At 40.9% G+C, this 15,025-nt stretch overlaps 1 protein-coding gene across 2 annotated transcripts in view; it reads right to left on the minus strand.

Annotated features, from left to right (window-relative positions):
- The window catches only part of LOC120977928 (interleukin-13 receptor subunit alpha-1-like), an 83,914-nt gene that overhangs the window by 12,501 nt on the left and 56,388 nt on the right, over nucleotides 1-15,025 (minus strand). For both annotated transcript variants that reach the window (XM_040406097.1, XM_040406098.1), the window contains exons 6-10: nucleotides 13,627-13,814; nucleotides 10,907-11,043; nucleotides 8,704-8,863; nucleotides 4,640-4,733; nucleotides 3,760-3,823 (exon numbers count right to left, since the gene is read on the minus strand). In XM_040406097.1, coding sequence (XP_040262031.1) covers nucleotides 3,760-3,823; nucleotides 4,640-4,733; nucleotides 8,704-8,863; nucleotides 10,907-11,043; nucleotides 13,627-13,814 — 643 coding nt within the window. The remainder of the gene's footprint in view (nucleotides 1-3,759; nucleotides 3,824-4,639; nucleotides 4,734-8,703; nucleotides 8,864-10,906; nucleotides 11,044-13,626; nucleotides 13,815-15,025) is intronic.

Here is a 15,025-nt window from a genome sequence, read left to right on the forward strand (position 1 = left end):
ATTTTATCTCCTGGTCAGAGGGCTTGGCAAAATGAATGCTCAATGATTCACATGGAGAATCAGGAGAAGATATTTCAGGATCTTAAAGTGGTTTCACATAATTTCAATCACGTTTTGGTGCAGTTTAATATTCTACATAGATTGTATGTTACTCCGCGATTGCTTAAAAGATGTGGTATTAGGAATCATTCTAATTGTCCTAGGTGTGAGACTCCGGATGCGGACTATTTGCATATGTTTTGGTCATGCCCAAAGTTGAAACAATATTGGTGGTCTATTCATGATTATATACAGAGAAAATTGAACGTGCGGATTCCTTTTATGGCTGATTTTTGGGTATTGGTGGATCTTCCCAGGGTGGTTTGTTATCAATATAAAAAAAAAAATCTTCTGTTTAAGATAATGTTCCTGGCAAGACTCCTAATAGCACGCTCTTGGTTTGCGCGAGAGGCATGGTTAAAATTTGTAGATACCAATAAGAGATAGGAACATATCCTGTATAAGCAAAGAGATATTAAAATAAAATGGAGTAAAATCTGGAGAGACTGGAATAGATGGATCTTCCTTCGCTTTCCATCCTTCTACATCTTTCCTCGGTCGGGTTACACGGAGGATTGGTGCCGAAGGAGGACACATCTGGGGGTGGGACGGGGAGGGGTTTGGGTTGGGTTATATGGGGTTTTAAAATGAAGGTAATTATATAATATATATATATATATATATATAGAAAAAAATTACCAGCAGCACCACCAAAACAGAAATCAAGTAGAGAGGGTGCAGGTCCGAGTATGGTAACTGGTGCTTACCCACTGATACGGAACAAAGAAATCGGACTGCACTCCAGTTGTGTCTTCAATGAAAAAAGGTTTATTCACCCATAAGTGGCACAAGCGACGTTTCGGCTCGCAATGAGCCTTTCTCAAGCATTGATAGGATGTGAACAAGTTACATATAAAGGGGTGTCAATCATAACAATTAGTGCTTAAACTTAATTGATAATTACAATCATATCTGCAGAAAAATATTACAAATAGAACAACATATTGCCAATTCAATATAATTGAATAAAGTGAAAAAAACAGTGAGTGCATAAAGTGCATAATGTATCAAAATCACATCTGAATTCATCCAAAGCCCTAATTGGTCACAGCTGTATTCTACTCAGGACATGACGATTACAGAAATCATAACGATACACATGTGTGAGAGGAGAAAACAAGTTAATTGGTACCTGGAATAGTGCTAGCGACCACGCTGTCCATCGCGCTGTACAGCGCGTCCTTGCAGTGTCTATGCGCATGTCCCGACCGGCTACTGCGTCATACTACGGCGCCCTCTATGGGACGCAAGCACATGTTCGAGTCACATATCAGTGACGTGGGCGACGTATGCTGCGTCATACTCCGGCGCCCTCTATGGGACGCAAGCACATGTTCGAGTCACATATCAGTGACGTGGGCGACGTATGATGCAGTAGATACACGGGATGACGTGAACTACCTAAAAAGGAAGCGCATGCGTGTAACTAGTCCCCGGTTTAGTAACCACCATATTGGATAAGGGAATGCTGCCCTATTGTAAATATATATGATGTATACTATGTAAATTGCCGTTTTCCGTTCCACATTAAGTCACTCGAAATATGGGCAGGTTGGAAGAGTCCCCTCCTTTTCCAAGAAGGAGGCTCAATTCCAATCGTTACCCCAGTCCTGGAAGTACGTCGGTACCATCAGTACTGTGGGTTCCAAACCTGCTATAATACGTGACCAAGAGGGAGTCTCCTCATTATCATGTATCAGAACGTTACTTATTGTTAAGTCGGCAACATAAAATGATATGAACCTAAATTCTATTCTAATAAAAATTGGAAAAAATGAAACAACTGACACAAAAATTCCCTATATTGCACCTTCGGGACATGTGCAAGACACCACAAGATATAGATATGTAGGTGGGTTATGAATGGGGTGGTTTGCCTTTTTATGCTTTTGTATTACGTCAGGCGATTCTTTTGCAGTAGACGGATTTATTGGCTATAATACATTTCTTTTAAAATTAGTAACTCAAAAATTAGTAATTAAAAAGAAAATTGTGAAATGAATTATATATATATCACTGCTAATATATTTTTATTTCATTATTTTAGGTACAATTATACTTTTGGAGAAGGTATCTTGCAAAGTTGATGGACCTGGACAGTGGATGAGAGACCTACGTTGAAAAAAATGGTTTCTTTATTATTTATATATTGTTCTCTTGTGGTGTCTTGCACATGTCCCGAAGGTGCAATATAGGGAATTTTTGTGTCAGTTGTTTCATTTTTTTCCAATTTTTATTAGAATAGAATTTAGGTTCATATCATTTTATGTTGCCGACTTAACAATAAGTAACGTTCTGATACATGATAATGAGGAGACTCCCTCTTGGTCACGTATTATAGCAGGTTTGGAACCCACAGTACTGATGGTACCGACGTACTTCCAGGACTGGGGTAACGATTGGAATTGAGCCTCCTTCTTGGAAAAGGAGGGGACTCTTCCAACCTGCCCATATTTCGAGTGACTTAATGTGGAACGGAAAACGGCAATTTACATAGTATACATCATATATATTTACAATAGGGCAGCATTCCCTTATCCAATATGGTGGTTATTAAACCGGGGACTAGTTACACGCATGCGCTTCCTTTTTAGGTAGTTCACGTCATCCCGTGTATCTACTGCATCATACGTCGCCCACGTCACTGATATGTGACTCGAACATGTGCTTGCGTCCCATAGAGGGCGCCGGAGTATGACGCAGCATACGTCGCCCACGTCACTGATATGTGACTCGAACATGTGCTTGCGTCCCATAGAGGGCGCCGTAGTATGACGCAGTAGCCGGTCGGGACATGCGCATAGACACTGCAAGGACGCGCTGTACAGCGCGATGGACAGCGTGGTCGCTAGCACTATTCCAGGTACCAATTAACTTGTTTTCTCCTCTCACACATGTGTATCGTTATGATTTCTGTAATCGTCATGTCCTGAGTAGAATACAGCTGTGACCAATTAGGGCTTTGGATGAATTCAGATGTGATTTTGATACATTATGCACTCACTGTTTTTTTCACTTTATTCAATTATATTGAATTGGCAATATGTTGTTCTATTTGTAATATTTTTCTGCAGATATGATTGTAATTATCAATTAAGTTTAAGCACTAATTGTTATGATTGACACCCCTTTATATGTAACTTGTTCACATCCTATCAATGCTTGAGAAAGGCTCATTGCGAGCCGAAACGTCGCTTGTGCCACTTATGGGTGAATAAACCTTTTTTCATTGAAGACACAACTGGAGTGCAGTCCGATTTCTTTGTTATATATATATATATATATATATATATATATATATAAATAATTGTTTGTTATTATTGGAAATTTAATAAAGAAAGTTTATTTAAAAAAAACAAAAAAAAAACAAACACGCTTTCTAACATATCTGAAACACCGAACTGATCTTCACGAAATCTGTTCGTCCTTGATCCTGGATACAACACGCCAATCGTACCAAACCCTCAACTCTCCCCCCCTCCCTCTCCTTTCCCGTCTACTCATTACTCCATGTTCATCATTATGTTATAGAAAGAGCACTGTTGCATATCAACTTGTCATAATTGATTTCTTCTACATCGATACAATGTAAACACAGTCTCTTATTTTATTATAAAAACTAATAAAAAGAGAATTGAAAAGAAAAAGAATGATATTTACCTGAAAATCACTTGATATAACTTTACTAGGGTCAGGTATTCGCGGGAAAAGAAGCATCAGCAATCTGAAAAAATAAAATGACATATGTAATTAATGTAGAAAATGTTATTTGTTAGTTTTAAGTAGAAGATTATTTAATTATACCAAAGAGGAAATGTGAAGCTCTTAGGGGGTCATTTATGACACTGATATATCAGCCGTATTTCAGGCGCAACGGTTAGTTGCGCTGCTATCTTCAACTTCTTCCCGCTCACGCCAGGTCTACGATTGTGGATGTGGCGTAGGTGGGCTGGCATTTTCTACACATGTTTTAGGCGTAGAAAATGGTCTAAATGTAAGACTGTTCGGAAGCTATCTTATATTTAGAACTGGCGCTGGATGCACTGAAGTTATGGAGAGGCCTCATCATAACGTCGGTGGAACCACCACCAGCCAACGTCTAAAACGTTGGTCTTAATTAATGTTCCCCCTTGGGGCCCCTGTTATAGATTTTGCATTGAGACCTAACTATGATGCATGCTGTTCTATTTTGTGGCCCCTCTCAGGCACCAGTAATCCACTGCTAGTTCGGCACTCTGAAGTTACTCCTCTGAACTGTATAAAATTACAAGCTAGAGAAATTACTAATTATTATATGCAAAGCTAAGGTACGAAAATGGCTTTGCTGTCTCAAACAGAGCCACTCTTGCCCATGCAACTGAAATGGTATGAGCTACAATACCAGACACTTGGACAGGAGTGGTGCAGTTTCTGAAAAACTTAAAAAATATAAAATGAAGACTCTTATTTCTGTTCTTACAACTCATTTAAATCTTACATGTAACTTTCCTAATATATGATCCTTAAATGTTTGTAGCCCAGTGGACTGGGAAAGTGTTACCGTCTCATGTTGATTAGCAGCAAGACAGTAGCCACGATGATCACCAATGACACCAGGAGAAGTAGCACTAGAGACGTGGTTCTCTCACCCTCCGCTAGAAAATAAGAAATGACTCGATCGGTAATCTGAAATGCAGACATGACTGTTTTCAACCACAGCCTTTACAATGGGTGTGCATCTTTTTCTAAGTATCATAATGACAGAAATCGTAACTTACTAGGAAATCAAACAATTGATATAGATTCAGATATTGGCTTTATCACGGTTGGATTGCCACGCCTAAAGGGTTTCTATAAAGACCAGTAAGGCGGCATTGAGGACCAATGACCGTGAAATTGTGATGGTGGGGTGTAGGAAGCATAAATTCAGCCAATTCTGCAGTCAGGTTTGAATGACTATCCAGCAAAACTTTGGGCTATTGGCAATAATGCAAGTGCAGTGAACGAGTCACCAATAGCAGCCAATCAGAAGCCAGCGTTAATTTTGTAAAGATTATTTGGAAACTGAAAGAGGCGACATGATAGGCCGCTATAGGGCAGCTGCCCACTTTTCTCTTGCAATTTTGATAGATCTCCCCCAATATGCGAATTTATCTCTACGCAGACAAGTAATCCACCCAGAAGAGCAGACCCAGAGATGAGAAAAAACATAAATGCCCTGATTTACTAAGAATGGCATCTCACACGCAAACCTCAGTAATTCACATGTCCCGGATGAGCCAAATCTATTAGGAGACTCCTATTAATAATTTTGGTGCTCCTCCGATCCTAAACTGTATCTGACTCCGAAAACGACACCACGGTGTTGATATCAGCTATAATTTACCGCAGTTTTCTGGTGTAAATTATAGTAAATATCATCGGACTGTCGCGGCCCTCTCCCACCCCCCTAAAAACAATCTTTAAAAAAATTGCTGTATGACAGGTAAAAAGGAGAAAACGAACAGTTTTGGACATGCATCACTTTTTTTTTTTTAATACACTGGCATCCTGCATGACAAAATAGAACATGTTGCATTGCGAGTTAATCTCAAGTGCGTGTATATTAACAATAGCTTAAATGGGATTGTGTCACTTCAGCAAATCGCGTCCATTATGTGGAGATGTATGTAATGTATTGTTACTATCCATATTGCCTCCTTTGCTGGCTGGATTAATTTTTGCATCACATTATACACTGCTCGTTTCCATGGTTACGACCACCCTGCAATCCAGCAGTGGTGGTCATGCTTACATGCTATAGAAAAAAAAAGCACCAGCCTATGTGGGCTCCTACATTCCTGGCCACCAGAAAGGCAGGCACTTTTTGCTATAGTGTGCAAACACGGCCACCGCTGATGGATTGCAGGGTGGTCGTAACCATGGAAACAAGCAGTGCATAATGTGATGGAAAACTCAATCCAGCCAGCAAAGGAGGCAATATGGACAATCACAATACATTAGTAAGTGCCTTGTATTAACTTTCTGTACATGATAAATGCTATTGGCTGAAGTGAGAGAACCCATTTAATATGGCTTCTAACAACAAGTCACAGTCTATGTAACTTCTCCAGTTTCCTTTATGCCAACTCGAATATGCACTTGGCACAAAAGCATAGAAATATGGCACATGGCCAGTAATAAATTAGCCACAATATTGACAGCGAGTAACCGAATAAGAATAAATTAACACGCGCGTGTATACTATTGGTACTATTGTGAAATATCTATAAAATGACGGTATGGATAATGTGATCGCCAGTGCTAAAGAGGCTAGTAGAAAAAAAATACATACAGCAAAAGCAATGTCCTCATAGGAGTGTTTAACTTTTAGGGGGCAAATGAGAAATTTCAATCGGTGGGCATTTAGTGACCAGTAGTGGTGTCATAACCCAGAACATAGGTGATGTGTCGCTCAGCTGAAGGTTGTGCTCCATTAGTTGTGAATGAGCTCTATAGGTTTATTCTATGGACTCTCTACGGTATGTACTCAGACATGAAGAGAGACAAAGAGGGCACAGCGCCCAGCAGAGCTCATTTCTAACTTTCGGGACTCATCTGTTGTTACCAGAGAAAGCTTATAATTCTGGTTCAATAAAGAGGTTCTCCTGGAATTAAGAAAATGAAAATACTTAAATATTACTTTATTATAAATATATTCCCATATACCTTTCATTAGTTATAATGGCTCGTTTTGTCTGGGGAGCAATCATTTGGAGAGAAAAAATGGCCGCCGTCCTGTTAGTACACAGAAAACCTGTCCTAATCACACAGAGGACAGGTTACTTGACAACACTGAGCTATAGAGATGCCTCATCCTCTTCTCTGCTCTACTTGTCAGGTTTTATGATACTGAATACAGCTGATAAGATCTTCAGCTGAATCTCTGTGGGAACAGAGTTCACGAGGAGACATGCAGTACAGAGTACGGACAGGACAGACTGATAATGGAGACTGCATACAAGAGCTGCTGCTCATTAGCCAAATTCCCACCTCCTCTCTGTACTTCACGTCTCCTTATGAACTTCATTCCTACAGTGATTCATCTTATCATCTGTATTCAATCAGGATCATAATCCCTGACAAATAGAGCAGAGAAGAGGATGAGACAGCTCTGTTTGAAGTAACATCCTCCTGTGTGATTAGGACAGGTTTTGTGTGTACTAATAGGACGGCGGCCATTCTTTTCTCCTAATGATTGCTCCCTAACAAACCATTATAACTAATGAAAGGTATTTGAGAATATATTTATAATAAAGTAATATTTAATTATTTTCATTTTCTTAATTCCTGGAGAACCCCTTTAAGGAGTCTTCCAAAATTGTCGGCTCTTTAAAGGAGTTTTCCACTTTTTTAACAAATTTTGTCCCTCCCCATGAGACCTGTGGAAAGAAGCATACTTACCTGCTCCTCGCAGCTTGGTTCCAGCTCCTTCGCTTCATTTTGGTCTCCGCCTGTCAACTTCCGACACCAATAGGCTGGCTGCAGTGGTGATGTTTCCAGCAACTGGCATGTGACCCAGTGAAGCGCTGCTTGGAGGAAGCACCACTGATGCGGCCAGTCATTGGCTTTAGAGATGCAAATGGCCACCATTTAAGTCAGAAGATGACAAGCAGGGACCACTGAATGGTCACAGTGATGTACCAAAGGAGTTGGAACCGGGTAGCGACAAGCAGGTGAGTAGGTTTCCTTTAACAGGTCCAGCTGGGAAGGGGGAGTCAACATTTATTCAAAAGGTGGAGAATCACTTTTAGCAGTTTACTAGCAGGAAAATTTCTTTAAAAAGGGTCAAAAAATGTAAAAAAAAAATTTTTTAGAGAACCAACAATCCCCCTACATTCACATTCTGATGCTTAATTTGTCCTCGACTGGTCTCTTCCTGGTCTTTTCTCGACAAACAGGAAATGACCGCTCAGCCAATCATTGATGACGGTGGTGACCCCTCTCAGCAAGTGATTGACTGATCATTTCTTGTGTGTTGAGAAGGATTAGAGAGCCCACAGAGGACCCATGAAGCAGCAGAATTGGAGCGGTGGGAGGGGGAAAATCAGTGAGAAGAGAGCAGTTTGCAAAAATAAAAATAAATATAATAATAATGATAATGATTATGGGCTGAACAACCTTTTCAAATCCAGAGGATGCCAAAACGCCAAGAGCTCCAGCAACAGTTGCAGAATTTATATATTTTTTTTAATGCCTAAGTGTCCTGCATACCAAATTTCTCATAGACTTTTAGCTAACATCTGGAGATGGTGTTGGACTAGTCCCAGTGATGACTGACCTCTGGCACTCCAGCTGTGGTGAAACTACGACTCCCAGCATGCTCCATTCATTTCTAGGGAGCTCTGAGAAAAGCCAAGCAAGTGTGCATCATGGGAGTCATCGTTTTACCACAGCTGGAGTGCGGGAGGTTAGCCATCACAGGACTAGGACAATGCCTGATGAAGTTCCTCACTGCTTCTATCCTAGAAAGCCATTCTAAAGAAGCAAACATCCATCGAGGTTCATCAGAGGTCAAATAATAAACGCAGACTGGTGAATCTGATAAAGTGACAAACTGAAAAGTAACTGAACATGTTTCTGTACCTGGCAACGTTCTTTCCTCACTCCAATTACTCCAGAGGAAGTTGCTCTGTTCGTATGAATCAGATAAACCGATTACACGTTTAGATAGCTTCAACCGAACCTTAACTGTGAACGCAACATCCGGCAGCACATTGGGAATTTCCTTACTTTGACTTTCAGTCTAAAAATATACAGTAGTAAAGACATGCACATACAGATATAAGAAATGCACATGAATATCGTACTGCATATAATATCAATTACAAAGTGTCATTTATCAAAAACTTTTTTCCTTGGACAGTTTTTCTAAGGTTAGTTTCACCCCTGCAGCAGGCTGTTCCAGCAGACAATGCTGGGAATCGGCCGGACACAAACTACAGCGGATCTCTGCTGGACCCCAATATAATTCATGGGGCAGACGGGCACTCTGTCTGCATCCGGCAGAGAAGAGCCCCCCAGAATTCACGCCACAGGTGACGCAACTTCGCAAAAGAGGTCCCTTTTTTATTTATTTATTTTTATTTTAGGGCAGGACTCTGCAGCTGCACACACTGATGAATATATCACAGTGCACTTCATGTACGTGAGGTCCATTCTAGAGCTGGAGCCTTCACAAATGTTACAACCAGTATCAATAATGAGTCAGAAGGAATTTTAAAAACTTTGATTCAGACATCATTGAAACCAGGGGCGAACTGGAATCATCATGTGAGCACCCCCAGAAATGGGATATGCACAGCTCCTATTTTTTGCCCTCTGAGTGGATGACAAAGTAGACACGTCATCTAGGACAGCACTTTTCTCTGCAATGTTCTTGGCACAGAGCAAGACATATGGGCATTATCTTTGTCCGCAGCTGCCACTAGGGAGAACACCCCACTTAGTGGTTAATACAGCTTTCGTTGAACTCAAAAGTTCATATGCATTGGAGGCAGAAAGGTTTATCATTTAACTGGAAGGCTAGTACTGAATGGCTCTGAGGGGGTTGCTTCCATTAGGTAATCAGTATCTGATTGGTGGGGGTACGACAACTGGGACCCCTGCCGATCAGCTGTTTGAGAGCTCACCAAGCACAGAGCCATACAATGTATAGCACCTTTAATGGGGCTCAGCAGCACTTAGGCCATGTGACCGGCGAACACATGACCTAGGAAAACCCGGATAAGGCTGCGGCGCTACTGCGAGCACCGCTGCTTTCTCAAACAGCTGATCAGCAGGGGTCCCGAGAGATGGACCCCCACCGATCATCAAAAAAAAAGCTCTGTCTGTAACGCTGGGTCTTATCTAAGGTGTCATCTTACAAATGTACTTTGCTAAGGAGAATGACAGACAATGTCAATGTTGCTTGTCAATCCCTAAAATCTGAGAATTAGGAAGTTAAAAATCTGAATTGAAAAGTTTAAATTCCAAGATAAAATGTCACATTTCTTTCAAAAAAGAATTTTAAATTCTTATATTAGAAATTCAGATTTTTATTGTAATTCTCAGATATAGTTCTTTTTGTCCCCAAAGCACTTCGGCAAAAATCCAGAGGATCCCGCACATTTCCCACAAACTTTCTAGTGTTTTCAGATGATAATCATTCATTTAAAGTGGTTTTCCCATAAATGATTTTTTAGCATATAAACATTCATTTGGCACATGTTCTGATGTTTCTGTATTTTCCAAACACTTTAATGATGATCGGCTACCTCTTCTGACAGATGTTTTAGCAAATACTTTTCTTCTCCATGTACAGTATTCCACTTCTTCTAAAAACTCTGCATTTTGACATGCCTCTGATAATCCTCCTGGAAATGCCTAGCTAAACTGATAACTGTGTGTCACCATTCCCTTATTAATAGTGTGTGCCCCTTGGTTGTTTGACTACTAGGACAGACTGGATGGTGCCAGGTTATGTAAGGACATGACCCATCGACAACAGTAATGGCTGCGTCAATAAAATACATAAAATACTCAATTAAAAAATACTAAGAAAAAGCGCAAAAATTAGTCATGGCTTTCAAAGACACATGTAGTGAAAAAAACAAAAATGTGCGTGGTCAGGAATGTAGGAAATGGTCCAGTCAGGAACTGGTTAATAAAAGTATTTACTAAGCTGCGAAAGGAGGGTGGCTTCACATACACGTTAACTTTTAGGGGATCAGACCACTGTAGTATATACAGGATAGGTCCTAGAAGTGCTTTGCATAAACCCTGTAATAAAACTGAAACAGCTTTGTACCTGATAAGGTTTTTCTCTATTTGAGGTTTTAAGCTCTGCTTCTACATAGATATCAGCATCAGATACGTTCCAACTGACAAAGACACTGTTATTCAGAGTCCTCTTCACCTCATTTATGACCGGAGCTTTAAGCTTTGCTGAAAGATTAAAAAAAATAATACAAATTATAAACATTTATCACAAATGTTAGAAACAGGAAGCAGGCAGTGACTAATAATTGACAAAATGACAGGCCATTAATATCAGATCGGCGAGGGTCCAACACCCTGCAAACCCACAGGTCAACTGAGCAGAGGACGGAGATGGCTACTGCAGCGTTTCTCCAATTAACTTCAGTGAGGGCAGTGCTGCAAGAACCATCTCTGTCCATTACACAATGCATAGAGCTGGGTAACTCCAGTCCCTATTTCTACTCCTGAACCACTTATCTGCAAGAGTAGAGGGTGTTCAACTCCCGCCTATCTGATATGGATGACCTATCCTTAGGTCAGTCCTGGAGAACCCCTATAAGGCAACTGTAGATACTAAATAAAAATTCCCTTCTAAAGTACACTACTCAGACAAATTAAAGGGGTATTCCAGTTATATCAAGTTATCCCCTAACCATATGTGCCATGCCACTGGGTTACATGAAGCATAGGGGAAACATCACCACTGCGGCCGGTCATTGGCTGCAGCAGCCACATGACCCGTGGTAAACCGTAGGTTGACATGGGGAGACCGGAGAACTGAAGCAGTGCTGGGAGAACAAAGGAGTCGGAATCTAGTGGCAGGGATCAAGTAAGTATGATTCCCTGGGCAGGTCATGCCATGCTGGGGAGGCCGGCCCAAAGGGCATTGGGGGTGAATAATCCATTTAAAGGGGTTGTCCAATGAAAAATATTCTACAGTCCCTGGATCTGAATTCTTTTGCAATTGCATGTAATTAAAAATTTAGCATAGCCAATGAGTTATTCAATATAATGCATCTGTATAGTGCCATCTGCTGTTTGTTTGTTTAATTTCTTTGTCCTGCTCTCCGAGATGGCCGCACATGCTCAGTTTCATCCTTCGGCTGCCTCCTGAGCTGTGATAGGTAGAGCTGAGACACGCCCCCTTAGCTGCTGCAGAAAAGACACTCCCCTTGAGCTGTCAGCTTGATATAAATCTAGCAGAGCAATGAGGAGATCTCTGGATCCATGTGAGGTGCAGGGCTGGTTCTAGCTTTGTTAGGAAGAGATTGTCATGTACTATATGATCTCCGATTTTCATTTTTCACATTAGTCATAGAATAACCCCTTTAAGGTCTAACCTGGAGTTTGTGTTTGTTATGGGATATGCATTTATTCAGGGATCTGTAGTATAAAATCTGGTCAGACGCAGGTTATTATTTAGGGGATCTCAATTTATTCAGGGATCCATATTTATTAAGGAGGTCTGGTCTGAAGTCAGCATTTATTTACAGGAGTTGTCCAGTGAAATGACTTTTTTTTTTTATATTTGGCTCAAAGTGCGTTAAAAAAACAAAAACACAAAACACATAACTACCCTCACTGATCCTACTGCTACTGTTATTTCAGATCGTCACACAGAAAATGCCTGGAGATATTTGCTCAGCCAATCACTGGCTGCAGCGGTAATGTGCCTCAACCAGTGATTGGCTGAGTGGCCTTTCCTGGGATTTCCGGCTTGTCAAGCTGGGACCAGAAAGTGGAGAGTAGCAGGGACTGGAACACTCAAGATTTCAGCAGGTGGAGATTGGTGTAGTTCAAAATGGCTTCTTCTTTATTGTTAAACTGTGAGCCATACAGAAAAAAATGGAATACCGTTAAACATATTTTTTGGGTTTTTTTTTAGGATAGCTTTCTGTCACTATATTTTATTTTATTTTTTTATCATAATTTCTTGCAGTGTTCATACTAGCTACTAACCTAAAGACCCCTATACAAATTAGGCTATTGTTACCTCCTGACTTTCTCCTACAGATGACGTCAGGGCAGAAAAGGATCAGGAACTTCAACGCCCAACTCTATTGTTGTTCGAGAAGATCAGATGCTGCCAGAGGTGTCTCCTGTCTTCACAATGAAAACACAATCGCCCAAACTGAGCATGTATATGTATAGAGGAATTAGGAGAGAGAGCCCTCAGTTAAATGAGCTTTTGGCCAACAGCTATTGAGGGTGCTTGGACATCTTAATACCATGCCAACACTTCCAGTTCTGTGGTGATGACTTTTCAGTAGTTATCTCATTAACAACGCAGTTACAATAAAAGATAAAACATCTAACAGCAGGTGATGGTCACAGCTTATGCACTTCCCCTCCCTGCACAGGTTACACAGCACGTATAGAAAACTCTCCTGTATATGTCAATAAATGTAATGTTTTTTAGTTATGATCTATGTGGCTGCTGTAAAGTAGCTCAGGCAAGATGGCTGCCCCATATTTATGCACAGTAAATAAAGTTTAAAAAAAATGTATCACCATCTGGTTTTATTTGGCAAAAAATATAGCAGATAAACTCCCCTTAAAGTTCAAAAATTCTGTTAAAATATGCAAAGGAAGAGAAAACAGAGTTGAGTACTCGACACTAGTGAACTGTCCAAGTGGTTTGCCAGAGCCAGAAGCCATGGACAAACTGGTTATATAATATCAATTGACCATTAGAAGCTTCACATGATCTGGACTGGCTTTACAGAGGGCTTATTTTGTTACCTACTTTGTATGAGCAGTAAATCTCACCTATGCTATTGATACAGCGGATGAAGTAAATATAGGGTTTAACGTTGTGAGATCTGTCGGTTACCACTGCTACAAGACTGATGAAATCACGAAAATCCTGCTCTAATTTGAACAGGCATCCAACTGGAATTCCACTATCATAGGTATAATTCTGGCACGGTTCTCCTTCATCGAATAAGTCCAGAAACCTGAAATTCACATGATAAACATATTAAACCTGATTATCATTCATACAAGTATCTTTGTTAAGGAAATAACTTATTAGTTATGCATCACAAGATGACCACACACATTGGATAGCCATCGGCCAAACCCCATCTCTCTTGACCCTCCCATACTGTTAGAGGGAAGAAGACCACTGCCAGGCACCTCTGGTGGAAACTTATTTCCCGAAGAGCAAAATAATCTTTTTGTATGGTCCTTAAACAAGGGATCTAACCATGTTGTCTGCAATGCTCCAAATCTTAAAGTTTAGTCTAAGGGTAAAAGAATGAGAAGACATGAGTCTTCCTCCACCTACTCCAAATGGCAGACCCTCTCTTTATTTATTAGCAAAGCCCTGGGTGTCACCCTTACAACTTAAAAATACAAATGAGCCAATAGGAACGTGAAATGTTTTAACAGAGAGAGTTTTCTATATCCTCATAGTGTGCATCTGGACACAATCAGGATACTCCAGGCAGGAAAACCAGCAGAGGTCCCCTCTGTAGCCAACCTTTATACCAAATATTGCACCCTAGGTATATTCAAGATTTAATTAAGTTTAAAATAACCCTAATAGCAATTCTTATCTCCTATGGGGTCTGCCATTGAGGGACGGTCAGTAACCCACACACATTAGATGGTTGGCTAGTTCACTGCAAATTGCTGGGTTCAGCCGATACACATCTAATGTGCACGGCCATGTTAACCAGCTTCCTCTAAATCAGGGATGCTCAACCCGCGGCCCTTCAGCTGTTGCAAAACTACAACTCCCAGCATACCCTAATAGCTGTAGGCTGTCCAGGCATACTGAGAGTTGTAGTTTTGCAACAGTTGGAGGGCCGCAGGTTGGGCATCCCTGCTCTTAGGCTACTTTCACACTGGCGTTTCTGGATCCGCTTGTGAGATCCGTTTCAAGGCTCTCACAAGCGACCCAAAACGGATCAGTTCAGCCCCAATGCATTCTGAATGGATAAGTATCCGTTTAGAATGCATCAATTTGGCTGCGTTTTGTCTCCGTTGCGTTTGAGGCAGTCACTAAAATGCAGCTGGCAGCGTTTTGGTGTCTGCCTGACGAAGCGGAGCCAAACGGATCCATCCTGACTTACAATGGGGACGGATCCGTTTTTCACTGACACAATAGGGTGCAATTGAAAACGGATCCGTCCCCCATTGACTTTCAATGTAAGTCAAGACG

Source organism: Bufo bufo, chromosome 8 (assembly GCF_905171765.1).
Source record: "Bufo bufo chromosome 8, aBufBuf1.1, whole genome shotgun sequence".
Taxonomy (NCBI): Eukaryota; Metazoa; Chordata; class Amphibia; order Anura; family Bufonidae; genus Bufo; species Bufo bufo.